This window comes from Prunus mume, linkage group LG1 (genome assembly GCF_029339155.1).
Source record: "Prunus mume cultivar Tortuosa linkage group LG1, ASM2933915v1, whole genome shotgun sequence".
Lineage (NCBI taxonomy): Eukaryota > Viridiplantae > Streptophyta > Magnoliopsida > Rosales > Rosaceae > Prunus > Prunus mume.
Window position 1 is genome coordinate 12160565 of NC_142698.1, and position 27703 is coordinate 12188267.

General features: G+C 37.7%; 5 protein-coding genes across 5 annotated transcripts; 2 read left to right on the forward strand and 3 right to left on the reverse strand.

The window, feature by feature from the left end:
* Window positions 1–974: 974 nt before the first annotated feature.
* LOC103337517 (beta-1,4-xylosyltransferase IRX14) lies at window positions 975–5156 on the reverse strand. Its single transcript, XM_008240681.2, has 3 exons — window positions 4127–5156; window positions 3280–3840; window positions 975–1641 (listed from the first exon to the last, which is right to left on the reverse strand). Exons 1-3 carry the CDS (start codon window positions 4861–4863, stop codon window positions 1404–1406), a joined length of 1536 nt encoding a protein of 511 aa, XP_008238903.2. The 5' UTR covers window positions 4864–5156; the 3' UTR covers window positions 975–1403.
* Window positions 5157–11162: 6006 nt separating this feature from the next.
* Window positions 11163–13006, forward strand: LOC103337527 (putative WRKY transcription factor 7). Its single transcript, XM_008240692.3, has 3 exons — window positions 11163–11979; window positions 12096–12221; window positions 12383–13006. The coding sequence occupies exons 1-3, from the start codon at window positions 11285–11287 to the stop codon at window positions 12540–12542; spliced, it is 981 nt and encodes a 326-aa protein (XP_008238914.1). The 5' UTR covers window positions 11163–11284; the 3' UTR covers window positions 12543–13006.
* A 4383-nt stretch (window positions 13007–17389) lies between these two features.
* On the forward strand, window positions 17390–19506 carry LOC103337538 (FMN-linked oxidoreductases superfamily protein). Its single transcript, XM_008240703.2, has 3 exons — window positions 17390–17943; window positions 18021–18127; window positions 18410–19506. The coding sequence occupies exons 1-3, from the start codon at window positions 17506–17508 to the stop codon at window positions 19146–19148; spliced, it is 1284 nt and encodes a 427-aa protein (XP_008238925.2). The 5' UTR covers window positions 17390–17505; the 3' UTR covers window positions 19149–19506.
* Window positions 19507–19776: 270 nt separating this feature from the next.
* On the reverse strand, window positions 19777–22787 carry LOC103337548 (2-oxoglutarate (2OG) and Fe(II)-dependent oxygenase superfamily protein). The gene is made up of 12 exons (XM_008240714.2): window positions 22624–22787; window positions 22387–22502; window positions 22156–22274; window positions 21975–22038; window positions 21749–21816; window positions 21089–21147; window positions 20835–21000; window positions 20690–20709; window positions 20564–20610; window positions 20296–20376; window positions 20114–20203; window positions 19777–20022 (listed from the first exon to the last, which is right to left on the reverse strand). Exons 1-12 carry the CDS (start codon window positions 22655–22657, stop codon window positions 19894–19896), a joined length of 993 nt encoding a protein of 330 aa, XP_008238936.2. The 5' UTR covers window positions 22658–22787; the 3' UTR covers window positions 19777–19893.
* Window positions 22788–24226: 1439 nt separating this feature from the next.
* Window positions 24227–25629, reverse strand: IRX15-L (IRREGULAR XYLEM protein (DUF579)). Its single transcript, XM_008240725.3, has one exon. The coding sequence runs from the start codon at window positions 25462–25464 to the stop codon at window positions 24511–24513; it is 954 nt and encodes a 317-aa protein (XP_008238947.1). The 5' UTR covers window positions 25465–25629; the 3' UTR covers window positions 24227–24510.
* Between the last annotated feature and the right edge of the window lie 2074 nt (window positions 25630–27703).

Below are 27703 nucleotides of genomic sequence, written 5' to 3' on the forward strand. Positions count from 1 at the left end.
GGGAGAGAGAGAGAGAGGAGAGTCCTCAATTGTGTAAGTATGTACATTGATTCTAGTTTTTTTAACAAACGATCAAATAATTACAAGATATTTTTATGTTGGGCCAATGCACACATTACAAGACTACACTATCACCAATTAGGTATCGGGCTCATTACAGATATATTATCCATATCATTCATATGAGTCGAACATAAAACCCCTTTCAATCAAGTGGAAACAAATATTATTAAACCAAAGAGTAATTGATGGGAATCGATTCCATGAATCTCATAGACTGCAAAACCCCATATTTATACAACATGTTAGAACAATACACAGATCCTAATTCGTAATTTAGAGGGTAAACTGATGTCCATCAAATGGAGAAAAACTTGTCAACATGCAACAAGTATCTTACATCCGCTTATATGCAAGACACCCCTTGTATGCAACAGCCTACAGGTAGGCAAGTTTTTCTCCTTCGGACAAGAGACGCCTACAGTTAGCGAGCGTTTTTGTTTTTGTTTTTTCCAAAATTAGGCTTTTTCTTGGAACTTCAAAAGAATGCTATCAGTGAGCCTTTTATTTTCTGCCTTCTTTAACAGAAAAACTTGTATGAAACAAGGATAATACTATTTTACAATATTCGGTCAATCACAGGTTGTCATGTGAAAAAGTTATCACGCGTGATATATCGTGATTAATCGGAAATAACAAAATAGTGTTATCCTCATTCCATGAAAGTATTTATCATTCTTTAGGGCTTAATAAAACAACTGGGCCTATCAAAAGGATTTTTCTTTTTCTTTTGGGTGCGTACAAAACAAAGGGATAATGAGATGTGCCCAAACAAAGGTTTTGCTCTCATTGTCTTTGGGCCATTTATGTACGTGTCACTCTGAGAAAGAATTGCAGATTACCAAGCTTTTGAAATGAACGGAAAGGCATTGCTCAGTCGGCTCGTGTTGCTTCCAAGTAAAATCACAAAGGCATTGGTTTGAAATGAATGAAAATTTTATTACATTTGGTGATGTATCGTTTCTACGAAATCCAACTGAACACAACTCTATAATTCCTATTTAGAAAAATATGTATAAAATTTTGAATACAACTTCCTGCAAGGGAGCAGCAGATCAGATGCAGCACGACTCGGTCGATGTACTTTTCTGCAAGAGGCCACAATATCAAGCACCCAAATCCCCAAAAGAAACAATGAATTGTGAAACCACTCAAATGCACATATCAACTGACCCCCTATTACAGGTGCCTAACTGTACGTACCCGCCGAGAACATTTGCTTTTCTGCCTCTTTCAACTAAAATTACCGTGATCCCTCTTCAAATGAATTTCGTCGATGCTGAAGACCCAAAGAAGTCTCAAATTCACACAACTGTATATTTTGAGCATCAATCGCACGTGTTTCAGTTTTGTTCAGTATGCCTTGCAGTAGCCTGCATGTCGATCATTTTTGTCTCGCGCTTTCTCTTGCTTCGAGAACTTTTCTTCACTCTAGTTGTTCGAATTTTTGTTGAATGCTTCACTATGCGCTCTTCGACTCCAGTTTCTACTTTTCCATCAGATGGGAGTTCAGGAGGAGCATCAGGCCATGGAGTACGTTTCGATGGTACAGTAATTTCCAAGGGAGGATCAATAGTCCATCTGTACAAAACAAAATTCAAACTAATTACTCAAACGGATTGCAGAATAAACATGATGAAAAGCTGACTACAAGGAGAATCAAACATAACTATAGATCAAACTATGATGGTCCATGGATGAAAAATATCACGCATTTCTAGTGAGATAAATTTCACTATTGACTATCAGATCACTAGAGTTCAACAAAGAAAGAGGGACGGACCCATGATTTCGGAATGGGGTGGGCTAGATTTACTTGAGGGTGGAGGTTACATTTTGGACTGGGCTAAACCTTAAACCTATATAATAACTACATGGAAAAAAAGGAACAAAAAATCTCACCTGGGCTTGCCTTGGGACCATAAACCATCAACATCCTTACCCACAATTATCGATTCTTGCTGGGATAAGGAAATAATACTAATGTCCTATTAAAGCATTTTTAAAAAAAAACATAAACTAAATACTAGGTGCAATTGCACAAATTCATGAAGGAGCAAGGTTCAAGTTTCCAATCAGAATTGCTCTCATGCAACCAATAACTAAACTACCAATAGCGAGGTAAATGGACATCAAATATAAATCCCAGTTTATACGAATAAAATGTTAACACAATTATATCTGTAACACTCGAACCCTCACATGTGGGCCTCCGCGACCACTGTAGAATTTAAGCAGTAGATTCAAAAGAAAATATAATGTTGCAATAGGAAAGATTTTTGTTGGTATCCACTGTAACAAGAAACTTAACAATTAAGATGTGGGACAACAATTACATATACTCTGGCATATACACTACCAGCTATGAAACAAAACTTTTCTGTCAAACTCATACCACAACCACCACCAGCCATGCATAACCACAATTTTCTCAAATCTCAGTCACCCCTTCAAAATGTTATGGCATGTTTACTTAACTAAAACCGGGATGATAATTAATTTAAATAAGAAGGAACTGGAATAAGTCATTGCCATTAGAATATTTATCAATTGTCTACAATTAGAATCAGAATAAGATTGATTACCACTGAGATATTTATTAAGTGCAAAACCAATTGGCCTTGTGTTACCAAAATACCTTTCTATAAAATAATTTATATTTTCCTTACCTACTTACTAATAGAATATTTCAAATGCCAAAATTTGCATTTACTGATAATAAGACTATCAGAATACCTAAAAAATACAAAAAGAGATACGCCATATGTGCCTTGAATCTAGGTACGGGATTCGAGTTTTGGACACAAGTAAATCACCTAAATTGGCTGGCAAATATCTACCTATATCCATTAAAAAAACTTTCACAGATTATCAAGTAGTTTGCCAGCATTGTATATGATAGATAACATATAATAAGTTACTAAGGTGTACATCACCCCATTGGGATTTATAAAGACATAAAAGGCAAACAGGGGAGCATCTTTCAGTGTCACCCCCGAACCTAGCGTGCTGGTCATCAGCAGATCAAGAAATCATACAAGTTATGTAGCACATTCGTACAAAAGTTCAACAACAGAGCAAGAGCAGCCTAATATGGACAAGTTCAATACTTCCTAACATTTTTTGAGTATATTTAACATGATTCAATAATAATAATAATGAACAGACCCAACATAATTTGCACAAATGAATAATAGGAGCAAAAGATGAAAGACTAACCTGGGAGGAAATTTACTATCGAAACGGGCTTCAACGCGGAGCCACCAGAGCAAAACTTGGCGCCCACAACTTCCAAGTGGCTCAACCATAGATAGGTCCTTCAACAAGAAAAGAGGACTCCCTATATCCTCATCTGCCCCACCTATACTATCTAGATCCTTAACCCACTCTGGTTTATCTTCAGCTCTATTCCAAAGCAACCGGGAATTCAACACAAACCCAGCCCACTCCAGCTTCCTGGGTAGTACAGGTGCTCTATCATCAATGTAATTTGCACTCTTTCCCACATAGGGCAATGAATTAAAGGTGTGCCAACCAACCAACTTATTGGAGGAGTTACAAGCAGGACCTTGAACAGGCATTGATGGGTTCTCCCCATCCTCCTTTTTATGAATCGTGGAGTCAGACAAGTCATATGCATTCTCTGAATGAGCAAGTATTCCAACCGAAACAGCACCAAACCATTTCACGTTCTGCATCTCATCAAAAAGCTCCATACTGTGCATATTACTATCATCCGCAAACATCACAATCCCATCCAGCTTCTGTTCTCTCACAATTCTGCTCCATCACACAATCCCAAAAGTCAAATTCATAAACTAAACGCAACCCACAGTTTATAACTAAAGATATCTTCAATTGCTTCATTCTCACAATAACAAATAAAAATCCTCAGTCTAATTGGATTATCCACAATTATTTGGTTAAGCTTTTAAGTTTTTTTCTTCCTGAAATTTAACAGCAATCTTCTGAGAACAATTAACATAAGTAAATAAACAGATAGCAAGCAACTGAGCCAAAAGCACTCGAGATAAACAAAATGAAGATGAAAAAACTGAGAATTCACCTCATCGCATGAAGTCGCATCCGAGCCTCCAACAGGTGACGACCTTCCCAAGTATTGGGCATTCGCTGATCGAACCCAACGTGGATGATCCGGAGCCCCGACTTGGAAACAATCGAGGCCGTCTCATTGGTAATCCCACCGGCCTCGACGACGATCCAAACGACGTCGTACGGGACCAGCATAAGCGAATGCATTACGCCAGTCAAATGTAGAGCTTGGAAGGTCCGAGCGTAAGTGGGAGTGACGGCGATGACCGTTTTGGCGTTGCTGACTCCGAACTGTCTCCGCTGCTCCTTCTGAACCGTCTCAATTATCCGATGTGCCTTCATCGTCTCGGTCGGGTTCGGATGGGGCCAGGGTCTGATTCGGATCCCGTGCCGCCCGACGACGACCCGGCTACTGGAGCTCGCGGTGGTTGTATTCCTGTTGAGAGTGAACTCGAGGTTCGTGATCGGGTTGGCGGGGAGGTCTAGGGTTCCGGCGAGCTCAGAAGCCGACCGGAAAGGCACCGGATAGAGATTCGAAGAGGAGGTGGAGAAGAGGAAGAAGAAAACAAGTCGAGAGAAGCGGAAGCCGAGGACGAGACTGATGAGGCAGCAGAGGCCATGGAGCACGAGCCAGAACACGGTCGCAGGAGACTTAATCACGCCGTCTGAAGACGAATCCAACGGCGCTGATCCTCTGAAGCTGTTGCTCCGTCTGTTGAGGTAGCTCTGCTGCAACGTCGAGAGCTTCATCCCTCTCTCTCTCTCCTTGGAATCCTAGAGAGAGAAAGCAGAGCTAGAATTGGAAGTGTGGTGGTATGATGTTTGCTGTGTGGTCTTCTTGACTATATCATTTGAGTTCCTTTGAAGTTAGTTAAGCGTGCAGAGAGGAGGTTGGGGATGGTGGCGATGATGGTGATTTAATCTTTTGATTAATTAGCTAAATTAATCAGAGATTTCTTTGAATTCACGAATGAATATTGAGGTGGTTAGATTTGCTTTGCTTTTCAATTTCTTCTGTATTTCTTGTCTGCTTTCAGACACAAAGCAACGAGAGAGAAAGAGGGGAGAAAGTGAGAGGAGAGAGAGAGAGGCCCAAAACTGTGGGCCCGAGGCGGGCTTTGGTTAAGTTCGGACAGGGAGGGTTTTGTTTTGGGTCTGAGACAGGGATAGTTTGGTTGGCCATTTTTTGGTAAGAGGATTTTCTTTGCTTAATTACACGCTTTTAATGCAAGCAACGATTTTCTTTTATTCTTTTTTATTTATTTATAATCAATTAATTAAATTTTTATTTAATTGTATGGGTTTTTTTTTCCGCCCAAAACTCACACACACTGATACCATAAGGGTTTGAAATCATGATCATTTAGGAACACTCCAAAAGCCTGACTAATCCAATTAATACCCTATTGATATTTAATTGTATAGATTCACTTCTATTAGTTGATGGGAGTGTGACATTTTATTATTATTTGGTCAACTAAATGCTTGATGGAGTGAGACCTAAGGAGTGAGGAGAGTGATAGAGATGGACCAACTTTGGATTAATTTGGGGATGGAAAATTGGAAAATAAGGGTTTTCAATTTCAACAATCAATTGCTGATTTGAAGAAGTTGTTAATGAGAAATTAGGCTATGGGAGTTATTGACTGGTTTGAAAAACAGTTTGTGGGGAATCTAATTTGTGGTTTATATTTGGGTCTAATTAAATGCTATCCTATTTTGTAAGATATGAAAACTATTCGGATGCATAATTAGCAAGATTTACCCATAACAGGGTGGGGTTGTAACCTGACCCAGGTTAGATTGGTCCCACTCCCAAAAAGTTTTCTCTATATCCGAATTAAACCAACTTAACTTTTTTGTTTTTGGTTGACCAAAAACACAGTCCTGAACCTGATGATCAAAGTGCTACCAGCCCAAATCCCTCAGGAGGCTAGGGACAGCAGCAAAGGAAGACAAAGGCCCAAAAGCTGAAAAAGGGATGCCCAACAATTATATAACACAAACAAACGCACAAGGAGAAAAAAAGGGAAACCAAACATATCAAAACACAAACTCTTCATGATGAACCCTAGCAATTAACAAATCTCAATCTCCTAACTTGACTTACACAAACAGACCTAAGCCAACCACTAATTTAAAACATCGAATTGTTCATAAGTCAGGACGAGAAATGTTGATTCGAATCATGTGTGATTTTAGTACAAAGTCGAGCCATGACTTTGAAAAATCGAATCAAACTAGAACAATACATAAGATCTTGGATGAAATTTGGAGTCTTAGAGCTCTAGTCTATTGCATTTTTGGCCTTTTTATTGCAACTTGCAATGATGTGCATATTATTTGCAAAAAAAAAAAAGTTCAAAAAGAAGTTGAAGCAAGTGGTATTTTCCAAATTGTTGCTACTACAATTTTGGGTAATGAAAGTGATGTTTGTCTAAAGGGAAATGAAAGTGATTGGAACACAGTATGAATGGTAGGATATGGGGTTGGTGGGTGGTTGTAATTAAGTTGATTAGCTCCACAACACCCTGCATTGTTTTGTTTGCTTGAGACTGAGGCAAGCAATCTCTCTCAGCCTTAAAATAAGAAGAAGAAAAAAGAAGCAAGTATGAGGAAATCAAATATCAACTGCAAGTAGTTAATAGCAGTTATCCTTACATTTGAAGTGAAGTCATATTTTCAATCCCCATCCTCCAATATTACTTCTGTCGGAAAAACAATGTGCATATATGTGATTTAGTCATATAAAGACACCAAAACAACTTGAATTTGGTTAAGATAAAATCTCATCGCTAAAAATTGAGAATGATTTTTGCTTAAATTTATGGGAACAAATAAGAGTCGGTAAGCCCAACAAAACCAAAAAAAAAAAAAATCAAGTCGGTGCACGTTTTATATATGGATCAATAATTTTCTTTGATTTTTTTTTGCTTTTTTTAAATTCAAAATTGTAAACTAGTTATAAAAATGCTTGGGCCTGGTTTAAACCGTGGGCCATATCTCACATTTGCCCAACATAATAACCCAGCCCAAGTGAGAATAGTGGACCTGGGACTTGATTAGCTTTACATTATAATATTTGTTTGAATTTAGTACTTCTTCTCATAATGTTGCAAAAGAAAAACTACCAGACCATGAGTTAGTAAGAGCATCCATAATGGGCACTTTAAACCACGTTTTTAGATAAAATTTAGGGAGGAATTGAAAAAATACAACTCCAACCATGCTTCCTATCCACCTCCTAAAATGGGAAAACCTGTAGGAACTTCTAAATATGAGGAGAGAGAAAGTAATCATAGTGGCTCCCTATAATTTAATGATGCTTTATTTAATAAGTATTTCAAACTTTTAATTAATGCTAATTATTTTTATCTTTTTTTTAATAGAGATGAACCAATTAAAAAAAAATTATAGCATTTATCACTCGCTAAACTAGAGAGCATGATTGGAGTTTAAATTTTATAGAGAGCAACTAAAATAACTTTTATATGTTTTCAGCTAAAATTTAACTGAAAAATAGAGAGCATGATTGTGGATGCTCCAAGTAAATGAGTAAAAGCATCTCCAACAATAGTAGCAAATAAATTCTTTAAATTAAAGTTTGTTGACTTACTTGGCAATTTGAAAAGCCTTATTTGCTACTTGAATAATTTTTGCTCCAACAAATTCTTCAATTCAATTAATGCAATATCATAAAAAAGAATGAAAAATATGAAAAATATATATGTTTTAAATGTCTATGTATTTATTATACGAAGAGAAAAAATTGCATGTTTTTAACATTTTCAAGGTATGTTTTGTCTTTTTAAAGTAAATGTTTGAAGAGTCAAAATCAACTTATTAGTTATGAAGAGAAAGAAAAAGATTGCAGCTTTGATAACTGAGATTAAAAAGACTGTTAGAGAGAGTTTTTCTGATGTGACTCACTTGTTTTAAAATTTTAAAACTGTTGAAAAAGACGTTGTTGATGTCCATCAAATTCTAACTCGCCCTTTGAAGTCGGTTGACTAATTTCAGACGTGAAGAATTTTTGTTAGCTTATTCATACACAGTATGTTGGGTTGGAATTCCAAAACATCATTATTTCTTTCCACACCAAGGTTTCTCATAAGAGTCACAACTAGGCTCCACCAATGAGAAAAAACCAACTTATCTTTGGTGTAGTTATTGCTTATGCAATAATTTAACCATGTATAGCTTTGACCATCTTCCCTTGCCTTTTCCCATGCTAAAGACTAAGCTATAAACTTAAGAACATAAAGTGGGCCTCCAAACACAAGTTTCATCATTATTTGAACGTGTAGTTTAAATTCAAGAGACAATGTAAGTCTGGTAAAATAACATTACTCGTAATTCGAGTCTCGTCCACCGTCCTACGAGTCAAAAAGGAACAAATGAATAAGAAACGAAAGGTAGGAGGGGATGGTTCATGGTTGTGGAGTTGGTGAATAAATCCATTCGAATTCAAACGCCATACATTTGAAATGGATATGGGATGATGGGAGTGTGTTGGATGATTAGATCAATAATGTAATAACAAGACACATGCATATGAGTTGTGACTGGCTTACATCGTCCCATAGTGGTTATGAATAAAATTCTCCCTTACCTACCCGATCACAATTCACAATCAAATTTTATTCTCTTTTAAGAAACCACTTGCATGCTTCTTTGCTCTTCCATGGAAACCAGAAAGCAATGCTCGACTTTGGATTTATATTCCTAATCTCTCACGAGGGAGAGGTTCTCTTCACGTAATGAGTGTTATAGACACGAATGTATATGTCTAACTTTAAACACAGTTTATTTAAGTCAAAACATTTATATGATTCGGTGGATATATTATATATTGTCTCCTCTACTTAATCAATTTTATGAAAACCAATTAATAACAAGATCCTCTTCCTTAAAATGGATTAAGAAACTCAGACTCCAACTTTGTCCATGTGAAAGCTTAATATAGAATCCGTAGACTTCTGGTTTAATTTACTTTGTGCCTCTTTCAATATTTCCAAATATATATATATATATATTTTAGTTGATTTATACTATTCTTTGGTTTATAATCTAAAAAATTATGGATGTTACGTCGGTATTTAATATTAATTTTAAACAGAGCTTAAGCATTATTTAAGCATGAATTATGGATGTTACGTCGGTATTTATGGCTATTGGCCGCCCCCGTAAATTAATGACTTTTGGGTGTGCAGTCAAAATTTAGGCAGCCAACTTCAACACGTTTATTTTTCCTTCTTCTTCTAATTCATAACATCACCATTTAGTCAATTTCCTCCAGCTTTCCGGCCATTGACTTTCGTACCAGCCTAGTCAATTCATAATAGCCTATCAGCCTCACACGTGCCTATTGCACGCGTCCAAATCTATATATATCGTTTTTTTGTTTTGTCGTTTTTTTGGACGAAATTTGTTTTGTCATTAATTTTTGAAAAAATTAACCTTTGGTTACGGAGGAATGAGTGCTGCTATTTCCACCCCGTCTTATTTCTCACTCATATTGTAAATTTGAAAAAATACAATCTTATTTTTCCACCCACCGTTATTCCTAAACTACTCTTTAATTAATTCAACCAAATTCTCTCTCTCTCTCAAATATAATTTCATTAAACCACCAGAAGGGGAACGAAATAGGAGCAAGGTCAGCAACAACAGCTAAACACGCTAAGACAACGAGACCACTACAAGATCAAGAAAGAGAAGATAAAAAACTAATCCAAACCAAGAATAGTAACACAGAACTTCTCCACAATACCAAATTAAAACGCATGACCCATCGGAGGACGAGGTAATCCATCCGAGGTCAGACATATGAACAAGGGACTCCGGTGGCTTGTTGGCCGAACTCTCTGGGAATTTTTATTTATTTATAATGAAAAGCTGGAGATGCATTTTACATTTAAGTTAATTATTTTAAATATTAAATATTTTTCTCTAAGTCTTTAGAAGTAATTTTATAAATGGGAAAGTTGTCTTTAAAATTTTGAGAATAATGTAAGTAGAGAAATAAGGGGTGAAAATAGCAAAACTCCACACTATTGTTGGGTCTGATTTGATTGAGTATAATTTCAACACGGAAAAGAAACAACACATAGGCAGGCACAAGCCTACAACTAGAAGCAGCATATTTTCTTCACCATTTTGCTGATTTTGTGGCTAGTTTTGGGGCCAATTCGAAATCTCTCACGCTTAATTTGCATGGACCAATTCTCCTTTGATGGGTTTGGATCAAATTTGTGATGGTTTTGGAGTGTTGTAGAGAGTAGCCTGCAAAGCCTGCACAAAATGGCAAATGGTTGATTAAGGAAACTCCTCGTGTCTCCATTGCACATGAAGTCACTCAAGAAACATGTCCGTGGTCCTCTTCCATTCCAAACTATAAAAAAGAAATCAACCCAAAAAGCATTTCTTAAACAACAACTTTAACCCTAAACCATACTAACAAATAAATTAGTATCACAGCTCAACCCCTTTGGCTCCATCCATCCAATCCAATCCCCCACCCAAGTCAGTAAGCCACTGTCACATGACACAAAGAAGAAAAATATGAATGTCCTCATGAAAGTTGCCCAGAGACAAAGTCAACTCTATCAAGCTGCCAGACAGCAACTCTTGTCTTTTTCCCTCAAAAATATTTCCATTTGGTCACACTCAGCCCTCTCTCTCCTCACACAGACTATCAGATCATCCACATCACTCTTCAATCCAACGGCTTGGGCACCAGCTTTGACCAAATTGAAACTCTGATAAGACTAAAGCAGGGCAGGTCAATGTTAATCCGACACCAAGCATCAAACCCTCATTAGTTTAACAATTTAAACAGCAAAAAAGAAGAAAAACAAATTGTAAATATTCGTGCACTGCCAAAAGCAAAGCTGCTGCTGCTGTTTCAATTGTGTGGTGTGGTTGGATCTTATTCGCACCTACATCTTGACGGCAAGTGCTAGTGGGCCACCGGATATAGATGCCATCATTTTGACCGTAGACGCATTACAACAAACACTTCATAGGCAACCCTTTATCAACACCCCTTCTTCAACTTCTTTTACGCTTTTCTTTCTGCTTTGGCTTTCTTTCTCTCTCTCTATTTTAGCTTTTTTATCTTTGGTTCTCTGTTTGGGCTCTTTTTTTCTTGTTATGCTGAAGGTCAGAGATGGCTGTAGATTTTATGGGTTATAGGAACAGCAGCTTCTCTGCGAAATTGGAAGAGAACGCGGTGCAAGAAGCAGCTTCTGGGCTCGAGAGCGTTGAGAAGCTCATTAGACTCTTGTCTCAGGCTCAGCAGAACCAGCACCAAGATAAGTACCCTTCCATGGTTATGGACATGGATTGCAGAGCCGTCGCGGACGTCGCCGTTTCCAAGTTCAAGAAGGTCATTTCTCTTCTGGGTCGTACCCGGACCGGCCATGCCCGCTTCCGGCGAGCACCTTTGACTTTGACTTCTGGGTCTTCTTCTTCTTCTCAAAACCAAGCCCAAACCCAAGAGACCTTCGTCAAGCAAGCTCCTTTAGAGTCTACCAAGGTTTACCATGCGACGCCGATCCAGCAGATCCCGCCTCCTCTGCATCATCACAGTACTGTGCTCGAGAGCACCAAGGACTCCTCCACCACTATAAATTTCTCCTATTCAGCTACGACGTCGTTTATGTCGTCGTTGACTGGAGACTCCGACAGCAAGCAGCCATTGTCGTCTTCGGCTTTTCAAATTACCAACATGTCCCAGGTGTCTTCAGCTGGAAAGCCACCGCTTTCGTCAGCTTCGTTGAAGAGGAAGTGCAGTTCTGATAACTTGGGCTCTGGCAAGTGCGGTGCTGGGTCCTCCGGCCGCTGCCATTGCTCTAAGAAGAGGTGGGTCCCTCTCTCTCTCTCAATCAATTTCTACGTTCTAATTAATTCGATTTAGTTGTTGGTCGAGTTTAACTTGTTGACTAAAATGAAATTTTGGGTTGTGGGGTTTGTTGCAGAAAGCTGAGATTGAAAAGGGTTGTGAGAGTTCCAGCTATAAGCTTAAAGATGGCTGATATTCCACCTGATGATTACTCTTGGAGAAAGTATGGACAGAAACCCATTAAGGGATCTCCACATCCAAGGTATAATCTTGGGAAGTTTTGACCTTTCAAGTTCAATTAGTTCAATTTCACACTTTTCTCTGCCTAAAACTCTGAAATAGCAACCCTTTTAGGCTTTCAGGCTTTGAGATGTTTTGGTCTTGTTTTAATCTGTGTTTTGGTTGTTGTTTTTTATGAAACAGGGGATACTATAAGTGCAGCAGTGTCAGAGGGTGCCCAGCTCGAAAACATGTAGAGAGAGCTCTCGATGATCCAGCAATGCTTGTAGTGACCTATGAAGGCGAGCACAATCACTCTCTCTCAGTTGCAGAGACCTCCAATCTCATTCTAGAATCGTCTTAGATCATCAAAAAAACAGAAACATGCAAGAAAAAGCCTTTGTATGTTCATCTTTTCCTAGTGAGAGAAATTAATGGGTAGCAGAGCAGTGCTAGTAGTGACAGTAGTAGTTACAGTTCCGGCTGGACTCGGACTCGGACGCCGACTGAGTAAGACTCAGTTCCATCTCGAAGGAGATGAGAGTTGAGTTAAATTAGTTCATTTTGCTGTACAATATGGGGTTCCTTCTCCACTCTTCAAACACTGTGAATTAATCGTATTCTTATTTAAACCAGAAAGAAATGAGGATGGTGGATTTGGTATTATTTAGTGATTAGTCTAATTGGTTTCTTTCCCATTGGAAAAAAAAAAAAAAAGAAAAAAAAAAAAAGAATGGAAAGGGGAAAGTGGTGTTGTTGGGTTCTTCTTCCTTCCTTGTAGATAATTTTTATTTTTAATTTTCTGGATTGATTGATTGCTTGCTTTTACTTTGGTTCTTGTCTTGGATGCCTACCTTCTACTTTTCCTTCCATCACCCCCAAAGTTTTCTACTTTTTCTTTTGATTTGATTCATTACAAACAGTGAAAGGAGAAAAATTTAAAGAAACGAAAGGGACCGGGTCAAAGAATTGTAAAGAAGTGGACCAACATGTCGTATTTGTGACGGTTGACCAAAGGAACCTGTGGCGTTGGCAGTTGGCCAGTTGGAAACGGCTAATTTACTGAAGGTGGGTATTGGGCGATTGATGACTTTTTTTTTCAATGCAATTTTGTTGGTTCTTCTTTGGTCTCTTGGGAGAAAGAAAAAAAAAATTAAAGGTTGGCTGAATTTGGAGGGAATTGAAAGACAAGAAAAGATAGTTGGCCTACAAAAGTCTTTGGAGGCAAAGGTGTGGAAGCCTTTGATATGGTAGGAAAATTAATGCCCAAGTCAAAGTTTGTGGGTGGGCAATAATTTTTTTTTCCTTTCTTGTTTGCTTTGCTACTTCCTTTGCCTCAAAGCCAGATCTAGTAGGAAAATTAATGCTCAAGTCAAATTTTGTGGGTGCGCAATTCATCATTTTGACCAATTATGGGGCCCTTTCATGGCTGTGCACTAATTTGTTCTTGTTCGCCTTTGGCCCGAAAAATCAAATCTTGGTATGTAAGTATGGTCCCCAAGGTGCGGTATCCTTATCAAAATTCATCATTCACATGTGGCTTCCTCAAATGCGCAAAGTTCAATCCCATAAAAAACAAATACACGTTCATTAGCATTGAACTTATCATGACAAAACCCGAAATGATACTGTTTACTCATGTTTTCTACGAATCAGAGTTTGATACGTATACAAAATAATTCATTAAAAACACAAAAATAAAAACTTTTGCACACGTCACACTACTATTGGCAGGAATGTATGAACTCCTGCTTACATGGTAAGGAGGGAGCTCCAAAATAAAGGAAATATAATCATAACAAATTTTCCTTTTTTGTACAATCAAAATTAATAGAGTAAGCTCGACACAATACCTTGAAGGATCCGAATCCTCTACTTTGATTTTTTTTGCCATGAACAGCTTGACTTTTGTGCTCCACACACCACCTCATTAAAATTTAATCTAAGGGATTTAAAATTTGACACATCATCTTTAAAACAAAAACCAATTTACTACTATTTACAAAACAAACAAAAATACCCTAACCCAACTAACGACCTCTGCAAGCTTTCCTTCCCCAAAACCTCTGTAATCTCCTCTTTCCTCTCTACAAGATTTTAAAAAAAATATCTTCCCATATCCATTGTTTGAAGAGGGTGGTTCCAAAAAAAAGTTTTCCTTCGTTGTTTTCCTAGATAAAAGAGAAATCATGTTTCAATATCTGGATTCCGAGTTTGTTTGATGACATGCTTTTCTCTTATTTTTTGTCCCAGCTACATGCTCTTATTTATTGGTCCCTTCTACATGCTCTTCCATGTTTTTTTGGTTTTCTTCCTATCTCTGCAAGACTGCAACAATTGAAAACTTCCCCTTTCTCACCGAAACTAGTTGGGTTTCTGTCTGGCTTTGAATTGGATTTCAATGTTTTGGTATCATCAGGAGAAACAAAGCCAAAAAAATTTCTAAAAGATCAAATCCAACAGGGTGTAGGGAGCACAATAAAGAAAAAAAAAGACTCAGGATTACAGCAAACAAACCAACAAAAGAAGTACAAAAAATTGTCTTTAATCAAACCAATACAATTTTGACCAAAAAAATAAAAATCAAACCAATACAAAATAAGAAAATTGCATTTTCTCCCATAAAAAAAAAATTGTGCAATTGGGTGGAAAAGCTGCAGAGAAAGAAAGAAGAGAAAAACAGTTGAAAAGGAGGGACGTTGAAGAGAAAGGGAGATAGAAAAAAAAATTGCAACAGTTAACTTTCTTGATAGTTCAATTAGGGTTTTTTTTGTTTGTTTTGTTTTTTAATTAGTAGTAAATTGGATTTTTATTTTAGAGATGATGTGTCAAACTTTAAATATTTTAGATTAAATTTTAATGATGTGTCATATGGAGGTGAAAAGTCAAGCAGATCATAGCAGAGAAAATCAAAGCAAATGATTCAAAATGCATTGATGAATGTTCTTAATCACTTAAGCCGCGAGTTGCTTGCTACAACTAAGGATAAAACTATTTAGAAGAGATTATAGAATTGTTTTCATTGCTTATATATATATATATATATATATATATATATATATATATAAGGCTTGTCCAATATAGGTCCCTACAATTTCTATTTCCTAGACATATACCCATCATTCTATAAATCTATGTCTAAAACCCAATTTCAAACTTAAATGATCAGTAGGATATAAGAGGTCATAGTATTCTTACGTTTTTACATCATTGCCATCAGACTTCATATTTTATTTATAATTTATTCCAAACATTTCATTAACTTCCATAATTGTAATTAAAATTCCCTATTAATAACATATCAATCACCCCATTTCTTTTGGGTTTGACAATATCAATCATCCCATTATACTAGACAAATTGTTTTACTAGTTATACATTATTGGAGAAAAAAAATAGGTACATTATTTAGAGGAAAAAAATTCATAAAACAAAAAATAAATAGATTATCAAATTATTTTTCATAAAACAAGCAATAGGTACATTATTTAGAGAAAAAAAAGATATAAAATTTAGCCAACAAATAGTTCATTATACTAGGTAAATTGTTTTACTAAGTACATTATCAGAGAAAAAAAGTAGGTACATTATTTGGAGGAAAAATAGGTTCATTTATAAATAATAAAAAATTTGTTTTCATAAAACAAACAATAAAAAGATGATCAAATTATTTTTCATAAAACAAGTAATATGTGCTTTATTTAGAGAAAAAATAGGTTCATTTAAAAAAAAATGTTTTTCAAAAAACAAACAATAAATAGATTATCAAATTATTTTTCAACATAATTAGAATGTATATTATTATTCATACAACTATAATAAAATAGATTACTAGTTGTATAATTCATAAGAGGAAAACAACATAATTTTTTTATATTAAATAAACCAAAACGTTAATCACCTATAAATTATTAATATGTATTTGGGCATGTACTTCAAAGTATTAAAAGCCTGTGAATTGAGATTCATATTAAAGCACGGGACATAAAGCCAATGTCCAATTATTATTTGGGTAGTTGTTAATTAATTTAGAAAAGTGGAAATTTTGCTAGGTTAGAATAAGGGTAAATCAGGAATTTTATTATTAAAGTATTGTTTATCTCTCATAATAATGTCATCAAATACAAATAATAAATAATAAATAATAAATAATTAACTATAGTTAAACCCATGGACATGTGTCAACTTTTGGGAGGGGTGGTGAGGGTACATATAGGGTGAAAGTGGTGAGCAAAAATGCACCATATGTTAATGTTGAATTCAATATTTAATTTCAAATAAGTTTCTAAATTAATTCCTACATCCATTAAAACCGTTTGGATTCAACGTGTGTCATTAGTTACACCCCCCATAACACATTAACTTATAAATATGAGTAGTTTTGGAATATGAAAAATACAATAAATCAAATTTTAAGTTATATTAGGTAACTTGCTTAGTTGAATCCTAGTCATCAGGTATTATTTGAAAAAATTGGGTATTTTAAATAGAAAAATAAAGGGAAGGGTTGTAGGTGATTTAAAATGAATTTTATGGGTATATGAAGTTTAGGTCAATAAAAGGATTGCTTAAACATAACGTTCTTGTTAATGCCATTTTTAAGGAAAAACAATGACTTTCGACATTTACTTAAGTTGTTCTGCTATTTGTATAAGGTCTAGACTTGACTTCCCCGACAATGGGGAATTTATCCACTTGAAAAGTCGAATATGAGGAAAGTAATTCGGAACTTGTACAAAACTTGCATCGATAGTGTGTGATTATTGTATCTTTACGGAAGTCAAGCCTTGGTCTCTTCAAACCCCATACTTTGCTAATCATACTTATTTCACGATTACTCATTATTTGGTTTTGTGGTACTCATCCAAATGAATTCAGAATTCAACATATTCTGTTCTATTGCGAAAAATAAAATAAACTAACATTGGAATGACCTCACTCGGAATTTAGTGAAAAGTAAATAAGACTCCGAAAAAGGATTTCGTATTTTATATTTTTATACAAGCGATACTGGGAAAGTGCTGCCGCCTCATCTTCCTCATTGTTTAATCTTAAAATTATTTATTGTTCATGGTAGAAATTGTGTAAATGGGTATCAGAGTGGCAGCCCAAATTAAGGCCCAAGTTGGTCACTAGAATGGGCTCTGATGGGCTTAACTCACCAAAAGGCCATGTCGTACAGCCCTAGCTTTAAGCCTCTGCGTGCGAACAATTCGAACCCGTACGCAATTCACAGTGTCCTCTACTGAGTAGCGTAGCGTATCGTCGTCCCATCTACAACCAAAGGCGGCGATGGGCTGCTTCTCCTCCATCCCCATCGTCCGCTCATGAGATTCAAAATTCCCAATCTGCCCCTCTTCTCTCCCAAAACCCTAAATCCTCTCACACCCAAGCCTCACATGGCCTCCCTTCTCACCGCACCCGAAGCCCAAGCCCGGACTCTCCATTCAGACCCACCGCAAGACCTCGATGACGTCCTCTGCTCCGACCAACACCAGCAACAAGAAGAACAACAGCAGAATTTTGCCGATACGGCGCCGTCTCTCTGCTTGAGCGGCGAGTCGCGTATCGAGCGAGCATGGGCTCACTGGTCGAAGCTGGGCCGGCCCAAATTGATTGTGGCTCCAATGGTGGACAACTCGGAGCTCCCGTTTCGGATGCTCTGCCGCAAGTACGGCGCCGACGCTGCGTACACGCCCATGCTGCACTCTCGCATTTTCACTGAGAGTGAGAAGTATAGAGACCAGGAATTTACCACTTGCAAGGTAACAGTGTTTGAATTTGGTGATGAAGATAGCAATTTTTCATTGGTTGGTGGGTTTGATTTTTTTTAGTGTTGCAGGAGGACCGTCCTTTATTTGTTCAATTCTGTGCTAATGATCCTGAAGTTTTGTTGGAGGCTGCGAAGAGAGTGGAGCCGTATTGTGATTATGTTGACATTAATTTGGGGTAATTCTTTGTTTAATTTCTTTTATTTATGAAGTTTGCATCTTTGTTCAAATGGGACTGTATTAATATAAGACTTGTGCTTTAAATTTAGTGTTAGTGGCTAGCAAACAAACTGGGAAATGTTCAAATATTGAAGTGATTTCTGGTTTGCATGTGCCAAACTAGCTCGAGAACGTTGCACACTAACACGCCTATTTCAAATTCTTGAATACCCTTTGATTTATTGTGGGGTTTATGGATTGAAAGCCTCAAATCATTGAGTTAGTGTGAATTTTTGTTCAGGTGTCCTCAGCGTATTGCTAGGCGGGGGAATTATGGAGCTTTTCTAATGGATAACCTTCCTCTTATAAAATCTCTAGTAGAAAACTTGGTTCAAAACCTTCATGTCCCCGTTTCATGCAAAGTCCGTATCTTTCCGGATTTACAAGATACAATTAAGTATGCTAGGATGTTAGAGGATGCTGGTTGCTCACTTTTAGCCGTCCATGGCCGGACAAGAGATGAGAAAGACCAGAAGAAAGTCCGGGCGAACTGGGATGCCATCAAGGCTGTCAAAAATTCTCTCAGAATCCCCGTCCTTGCCAATGGAAACATCAGGCACATGGATGACGTTCACGACTGTCTGGAAGCGACTGGTGCTGATGGGGTGCTTTCTGCGGAATCTCTTCTTGAGAATCCAGCTCTTTTTTCTGGATTTCGAACTGCCGAATGGGTACCAGGGAATGAAGAAAGCAAGAGAGATGGGAAACTGGACCAGGCAGATCTTTTGGTGGAGTATTTGAAGCTTTGTGAGCAATACCCTGTGCCTTGGCGTATGATCCGTGCTCATGTGCACAAGATGCTGGGACAGTGGTTTCGAATTCATCCGCATATAAGAGAAGATCTTAATGCACAATCCATACTTACTTTTGAGTTTCTTTATAGTCTTGTAGATCGGCTTAGAGAGCTTGGGGCTGGCATTCCACTTCATCTTAAAGAGACCAATGCTGCAACTATTTGTGCGAATGGTTCGGCCACTTGAACTTTGTGATACTGGTTGAATGAGGTGCTGTTCCAGATATAGGAGTCTTGCCAAAATCAGAATTAAGAATCAGGTTTTCCGTTAGGTTTTTGTTATCATTTTCGAGTTTTGTAATGTTAGGTTTCGTGGCTCTTATTTAATTTAATTCAACTGATATAAACTTACATAGGAGGAGAAGACCGCCTATTTATTTACCATACTACATTCTTTTGTGGTGATGATTTAGTGTATTTGAGTCTAGGGCCCCTTAAAAAGAAAGGGAGAAACCTCAATTGTATTGACATCCCATTGTGGGAGAAGGGTATTGATTCTCTGTATTTCGACTCAGTTTGTGGAATGCCTTGTATGATAGTTGTAATCTGTACTCTTTTTCACTTTGGCTTCTGGGTTTGTTTATATGTTGCATTTAGTGTATGATCAAGTTCAGGGGACCAAATTGAAGACTTGTTCAATTCAATCCCTACCAGCTAGAATGCCAAAATCCATGCGGGTGGTCAACATTACCATCCCCATTCAACGTTAACGATTTCAAAACTAGTTTCACTGCGAATGACCATTTGGTCTAGTGTCATTTCGTTGTCCAGTTTGTTTGAGTAGGTATTAAGTTCAAATCTCATGACAACAAATATGAACCCAAAGAATATTTTCTTAAAAGAAAAAAGAGAAGAAAACTAGTTTCACCAAATTACCAGAGTTCTTTGACTCGATACGGTAATGACTTACTGTTTTATACACTAAATTTCAACTAATAAACGAAGTTTGTTTGGACTTTTTTAACCAAATGTTCTCCGTAAACAGCTCTTTCAAATTTCTTTGCTCCAGTTGTCCTCTCTTTACAAATATCCAGAGGCTCCACTGCTGTATCGAAATTTGTCTGTTCATGCAACAAAAGCATTTGTAAAACACAATACAAGAAGGAAGAAGAGGAAAGGACGAGTGAATAAATAAACGGGCAATCTTCACACCTCATAGAAATATGCCACACACACCCGATATTTTGGGGAGGAGTTGATAACTTGATGCAAAGTAGACTCATATAAACCATTTGAGTAAATCTGCACTTATTTCAGAGATGAGAATGACTTGGTACTAAATCCAGGTGTTGGTACGGAAATTGGGAAGAATTAATTGCACAGATTAATATTACCTTTAACATGTCTCCGATATTGCAGACAAATGTTCCCGGAACAGGAGGAGCTGATATCCACTCGCCCGAATGGTTTCTCACCTTCAACAAGTCATTCAATTCAACTGTTGTGGAAACTAGAGTAGAAGGATACAAACAGAACATGGTCTAGAAATGGAAATTTCTCCTCTTTGTAAAGAAAACTTCGCACAAAGACTGCGTCTTTTACTTGGCCTCAAACCATTGCTTACTGATACATAAATGAAACGGAGTTTTAATCAGATTTTACCTGAAGTGCAGTTATATCGTCATCCTGATTAACCAATGTCAACAAACCTGCAATGGAACAACATTAGATGTTATTGATTTATTGATTTTCTACGCTTTGCATTATCTAAGGGTGAAGAAACTTTACCATAATCAGTGTGAGCTCCACTGGAAATGTTCGACCAAAGGAACAAAAGGAGAGCAACGGGGAAAATAAAAAGAAAGAACATCACTTTATGTACCCAAATGTTAAGGGAAAAGTGCAAGCACAAAAGGCAGTAATATTGCCTTACCATCCAATGTCCTCCTTTGGAATGTCTGAGTCATTAGCAGAGTGTACACCTGGGTAACCAATGAGCCGCATCACCCAAAATGCATTTCCAGCTCTTTCACCTTCAAATTCATATGGTGAACCACCCAATGCTAAAGCGATTCCACGCATTATATTTCTTGAAAGTTCTAAAAGCAACAAGAAACAAAAGTTATAACTAGAAGAGTATGAAAGGGTAAACAAGGGAAGAAAGCTTGGTTGCCATGGAAAGCATGCCTGTGCAGAGGCTAACATATTCCTCCATCAGCATCTTGAAGTTTGTGGGCTTAATTGGCCTGCAGAAAGGATCATAAGACAAAACAAAAAAATCCAGTAATATCAGGTAACCATTCCATAAAAAATCCTATAACAAGCTTGAAACAAGTAGCAAAAAGGACCAAAGATGCTTAATATGATAGTCACAATCTAACGCCCAAATTATTATCAACTTAATTCTGCAATCTGCAATCGAGTCAAAAGTAGCAGTGTGAAATAGCCAAGTATGGAACTGCGGTTTAGAGAATACTTTTATACACAAATGATGTTCAAAACTTCGACATTAATTAGCAGTTTACAATAACAAGGTTACGAAATAAAAAATAACAATGAATTTGTTCAATGGCTCTCAGGATGACTGTGTGTTCCATGCCTCCAAATGGAGAGCTTGGATAGAAGCCCTTAACCTGGAGGCCAGAGCTAGAATTGTACTACACTAAGTAAACAATGGCGGGATAACTCTTTGTTCAGTCATGATGTTAGATCAGCCCAAGAATTATCATATTACATAGCAATCAAGATAAGTACAGACTGTAAAGTTGATTGATACGAATCTCGAATGCATTCTTGCCTACTTAATCTGTAATGGAAGATTTAGAAAAGGCCTTAATTTGTGCATACCATTGGTTACATCCTTCCATAGGTTTTCCAAGATCTCCATACATCCCGGGTTTCAGTTCTTTATAGCACTGTTAGAGGTGAAACAAAATGATAATGATTTTGACAGCAGACAAAAGGTTAAAAAGAACAGGTCCAATTAATTATCCAGAAATATAAAACTACATGATGTCTTACTTCATAGGCTACAGAAACACCTATAAATCATAAAGCAACAAACAAGACCTACATCAATGGCTTCATGCATGTCAGGTACACCCTTGGTTATGTTCTCCCCAATTCTCTGATATCCCCTGCATGAAAAATTCAGCCATCTGTTAATACAAAGCATACAGATGCTAATCATTCATAAATAAATAAAATTGATCCTCATTTACGAATTGCATATATAAAAAGCCATTCCAACTAACCTGTATCCACTATCTGCAGTCATCTTGATTTTGAGTTTTTCTGCATATGGAAGCTCAAAAAACTTGCGTGTCAGATTCTTGACTTGTTTGAGTAGAGTCTCAGGAATACCATGGCCTTTCTGGTCAAATACAAAGCACCAAACCATAACACTCAAAAAAATTATGAAACAGAAAATGAAAAATCTTTCTATCTTTCATTGGTTCAAATTGAATGAAGAGAATTCGAAGTACCACATAGAAAAAGCCAGCCTCTTTACAAGCTTGATCTAATTGTTTGACAACTTGAGCAACACCAGAGTCTTGACCCATTTTAGGATCATCACACTTGGCCAAAAGGGGACCAATATCTGAATTAAGATACCAAAGTGCAGAAAACGCAAGACACAATCAAATCAATCAAAAATGGCATCTTTAGCTTTTGGGTAGCATGTGAGGTGAAAGCGAGCTAGGTGGATGAGTAGGTTTTACCGATTATGGGTATGGACTTGAAGTCTGTTGCCATGGCGGTGAAGAAACTACTCTCTCTCTCTCTCTCTCTCTCTCTCTCTCTCTCTCTCTCACAGTTCCAGAACTTGAACAAGAATACACCCCTGTATATTCAAAAGCGAATCATGAATTATAATGTTGGGCTAATTGATTAATAGACATGTGGGTGTGTGTGGATGATGTGTTGTAGTTTGTCTTGTTTGCTGCGGGTTTTATCGTTATTTGCCATGGCCTTTTTTTTTTCGAAAACAGAAAGATCCTGCGGAATCTTTAAGATCATACAAATTAAAATAAACTATAGTAACAACATCAATAGGAAAATTACTGAACCGTGAATGATTACAACTGTGCCCATTTGCTAGCTGATCCGCAGCCATGTTTGCCTCTCGGAAAATGTGGGAAATTTTACTTTAGATAACTTGTCCAAAAGCTTCCATATGTCTCATGCAATTGATTGGATACTCCAAGGTAGTTGAGTTTTGTTTGTAATGATCTGTATAAGTATTTTAGAATCTCTTTCTATTTTCACCTTTGAAAATTTCATGCGGCTAGCCCAAATTAAAGCTTGCTTTAAGACCATTGCTTTAGCTTGTAAAATCAATATTGTTTTCAACTTAACTACTTATAAAGTTCAGTAGGTACGAAGTTTTATCACGAAAGGCTTCGGTAATATTAGTAGTAGAACTGTTCACTTATATTCTTCAACATGTCTCCTTACATGAGACCACCACATAATGAGCCACAAGTGAAGCTAAGCCCATATTTAAGTTAATCATTCAAGCCCAACACGTAAGCACCACGCATTGAGTAAGGGTAAACATTGCCCAACATTTGAATACTACATATTAGGTGGTAAGGATAAATGCCCAATTAAGGCCCAATCAATCAACCTGTTCTAATACCATATAAAATTTCAGAGAGACGAGTTAGCAGCCAACTATTAGCAACAATGATATTGTCCATAACTTAACTACATACAAAGCCTAGTAAGTGTAGGGTTTTATCACAAAAGGCATCGGTGATATTAGTTGTGGAACCGTTCATTATATATTATATTTCATTTAGTCAAGTTTTTGATGTGAGACTTATATTCTTCAACAATTAGCTTTTTGAAGTTTGTGTATAAACTTTTACGAGTCAATTGGTCTCCTTTGTCCCAAGATGCGTATGCCCTATCTGTCAATTGTCTACAAGCTTAAATGGGCCAGGCTCAAGGCCAACCCAAGTCCAATTTTTTTGATCGAGTCCAAAAATGGAGTCATTCTATAGTGAGGATCTAAGATCCTTAGATGAGGTCTTATCTCTTAACTGTTAAATCAAACTAACCAATTTAATTCAACGACTAACCAATTTGATCTAATAATTAAGAGATAGAATCTTAGCGAAGGACTAAGACCCTAACTATAAAACACTCGTCCAAAGGTGACCCTTTGGGAAATCTGAAATGGACTGGAAATGGCATGTTCTTATTTTTCGTTTTTTGGTCGGAAGCTGGAACGAATTGAATGGCCTTTTTTAGATGTAAGGGGGCGGATTTACTGACTTCACCCACAAATTAAAATAGGAAACGAAGAAAAAGGAAAAATGCTTGTAACTGAAACTTATATTTTGATTTTAGTGCAAAAATTACATTTTGCACTTGCCGAAAAAAGAAGAATTATTTTCACATGCCCCACCACAGAAAACAAAAAGAAAAAGAAAAAAGACAAAAGAATCTAAAAAGGAGAGCAAAAATCATAAATATACACCCAAACCCAACCCAGGTTTACCTCCTTCATGCCATATCCCAATAACACTCTGATGAATCTTTCACCATGATGACGTTAAACGATTATTACTATGAATTCCAAACACCACCCACAGCCACCACTAAGATGCTGCTGATAATGAAGAATTTGACGATGGACGGCTGCGACAGAACTGGAAGCTACTCTCCTCCATCCTCTCGACCACATAATGCCCCAGCGTCTCACTCGCCTCCACCAAATTCTCCCTGCACAAAAACTCCTCCCCGCAAACCCTCTGCACCTCCCCGCCAAAATCATGCACGAACACGTGGGTCTTCCCGTTCCCGCCCTTTTTGCTCCTCGCCAGCACCCCCGACGTGAATATCGGCATCACCCGCCCGGGCGCGTCCGGCCAGTCTCCACGTGGCCCGTCCACCAGGATGACGTCCCAATCAACCTCGTACACGTGGTTCGGCAGGTCGTTGATCCCGAGCTTGCACTCCGAGAACAGCAGGTTCTGCACCGGCCTGCACTCGTTCCGTATTTGCTCTTTTGCCACCGCCACCAGCTCCTTGAGCTCTTTCGATTTTGTTGTGTACTGCACGTCGTACGCGTCGATTTCCGGGTGCTTCTCCTCCATGTAGGCGGCGAAGTAGCGGTTTTCGTCGATGAAGACGGTGCGGCCGTTGTTGTTGAGGGCCTTCCAGAGGAGGGTCTCGTGGGTGAGGCCGAAGATGAGGAAGTTGCAGGGGGTTGAGCATTTCCGGAGGGCGTCCGAGATGGGCTTGATGTCGGCGTACGACATTTTGAATGTGTCGTTGGATTTGGCGGCGTAGTAGAGGAGGGTGTTGATGACGGTGGTGGGGAGCTGGGGGACGGCGGTGGAAGAGGTTGTTGTGGTGGTTATTGTGGCGGCGGAGATGGTGGTTGTTGTGGTTGATGAGTATGCGTACAAGCCGCCTGTGTAAATGATTGTGAGAAGGAAGGCGAGTGTGAAGATGGACATGAAGGCTAGAAGCCAGAGGCGGTTGGATGTTCCTTGTTTCTGGATATAGGGGTGGAGAAGGATCAGCTTTGTGTTGCTGATGTTCTTCATCTCAACTGGATTGAGAGATCAAAACAGAGAAAGAGAGAGATACTTTGATCAGAGTGTGGCTTGTGTTACAATGGAAGGTGAGTCTCTCTCTCTCTTCTATATCTCTGTTTCTCTGTTTTCTGTTTTGAGAATATTGGAGAGGGTATGATTTAAAGATTGTGTTGAATAAGCAAGCAGAAAACTGAAGCAATGTGGGATGAAGAAACTGAAGGTGACCTTACAATCACCCCCTAAGCATTCTAGAAATCAAATTATTTTTAAAAAATTGAGAATGAATTGTTTATTGTTTATTGTTATTAGTTATAACTGCTCTTTAGTTGGTGGTTTGTTTCCATGCAATCTTTTATTTGTTTATGTTCTGTCCAGTATGTATGTGTATATATGTATTTTAGTGCTTGTGAAGTGGGAGGAGAAAACAATGGGGGTAGTTGGTGAGAGAGAAGGTAGATGGGTTATGGGTATGGGTGTTTTTTGTTGTAGTACTAGTGACCCCATAACTAATTACAAGCCTCAAGTCGCTTTACCTTGTTCAATTCAGCTTCACATCTCAAGTAACCTCTTTAAATATGCAATTCCTCAAGTAAGTAGCTGCCTTTGAAGATGACAACTTACCTGATTCAGATTGTCTGATCCATTCCCCCATTGAATAAACATGTTTTATTAGAATATTTAGTGCTCCTGTCTTTGTGCAGTTGGGTTTGTTTATGTTTACCAAATACATGAGTGAGACTTTGGAACTCATTATGAAGATGACAACATTAACAGGTAGCCCCCCTACAAACAAAGATACAAATTGCCCAAGGTTGTTGTATAGTTATTTAGTATTGTACTAAATATTGGTGGCTTGTCTTCCTCTGTCAAAGGAAACAATATATTTGGCAATGATTGTTAGACAAAAATATATTGAAATTATTAGACTGAATTTCTAGTATTAAATTAATTCCTTGTTCTTAATATATGTATATGCATTTTCAGCTCTTTTCCCTTGAACTTTTCCTACCAGTTCAATCTAAGTGCCTCATAATATTGTGTGCTAAGCTTGTAGCATCAGCAATAAAATGTTTGCTTCAAGCCTTGAAGTAGGTGGAATATGACACAAAACACCAGTATGGGCATCACACTATATAACAAAAGTTAACTTTAGAGATACCCTTTGCCTTTCAGAAACCAACTCCAATTCCTATCCTCCTCCTATCTCCCCACCCCACCTTAGAAATTGTTGAAGGAACCAAGTCCAGGATTCATTATCCCTAGCTGCCCCCTCCCCCTAACAATACTTTAGTGCCATTGCTAAGAAAGATAAACTTCTCTCTTGCCCAAATCTTCTTCTATGCCGAAGGTGATCCATGGTTATAATGCAATAGTAACAGAGTGGATCTATTCTAACCATAACAGAGTATTTGTTGTGGATTGAGCCAGAGACTATCATGATGAAAATTGTTGTTATGTGGATTGGACCACTTTTACTCGCTACTTTATTAACTACCTCCCTATAAAAGTGGGATCCGCATAGGCGGAAACCTACTTATGAACGTAGTATTATTCCCCGGTGCTGGTGCTATGACCTTAAAGGCGGAAGATCCTTCCCTGCTTCTAACCACCCTGAATGAAAGAGTGGGTGAGGTTCGAAATGGTGAATCGAGGTAGAGTAGATCGATGATCCTGTAGTCATTTGGGACTCTCAAGGCCCTAAAAAGTGTAGAGAGAGTCCGACTTAAGCAAAGGGTGAAATCATAAATTTTTATAGGAGTGGGCTATGATCTCTTATCTAGGTAAGAATCTAAATAAGATTCTATTCATTTTCTAAAGGGTATATTGGTAATTTGCCCCATGAACTTATACCAAACTTTCGATTAACCCCATATCCTTTTTTTTATTAAGAAAATTAAGAATCTGAACTTCTTCTTCTTTTTTTCACCAATGTGCCCCCGATGTCAAAATTTGGCACTTCCTATCCATTTTGCAGTCAAGGTGGAGGCTACTTTTGTCATTTCGCGTCTCCAGTCAACTCAACCCATGCTTCAGCTATCACTTCCTTCTTTTTGGCTCGTTGTTTCCCAAATCAATTTCCCTCCATTTTTGTACCCTAATAAAAGGGGATCTAGGGTTTAGGACAAAACCCAATATTATGAGATGAGGAGGTCCTTACCTGGTAGAGGTCATGGGTCACAGAGGTGGAATTCACGCGAAATGACAAAAGTAACCTCCATCTTGACAACAGAATGGATGGGAAGTGCCA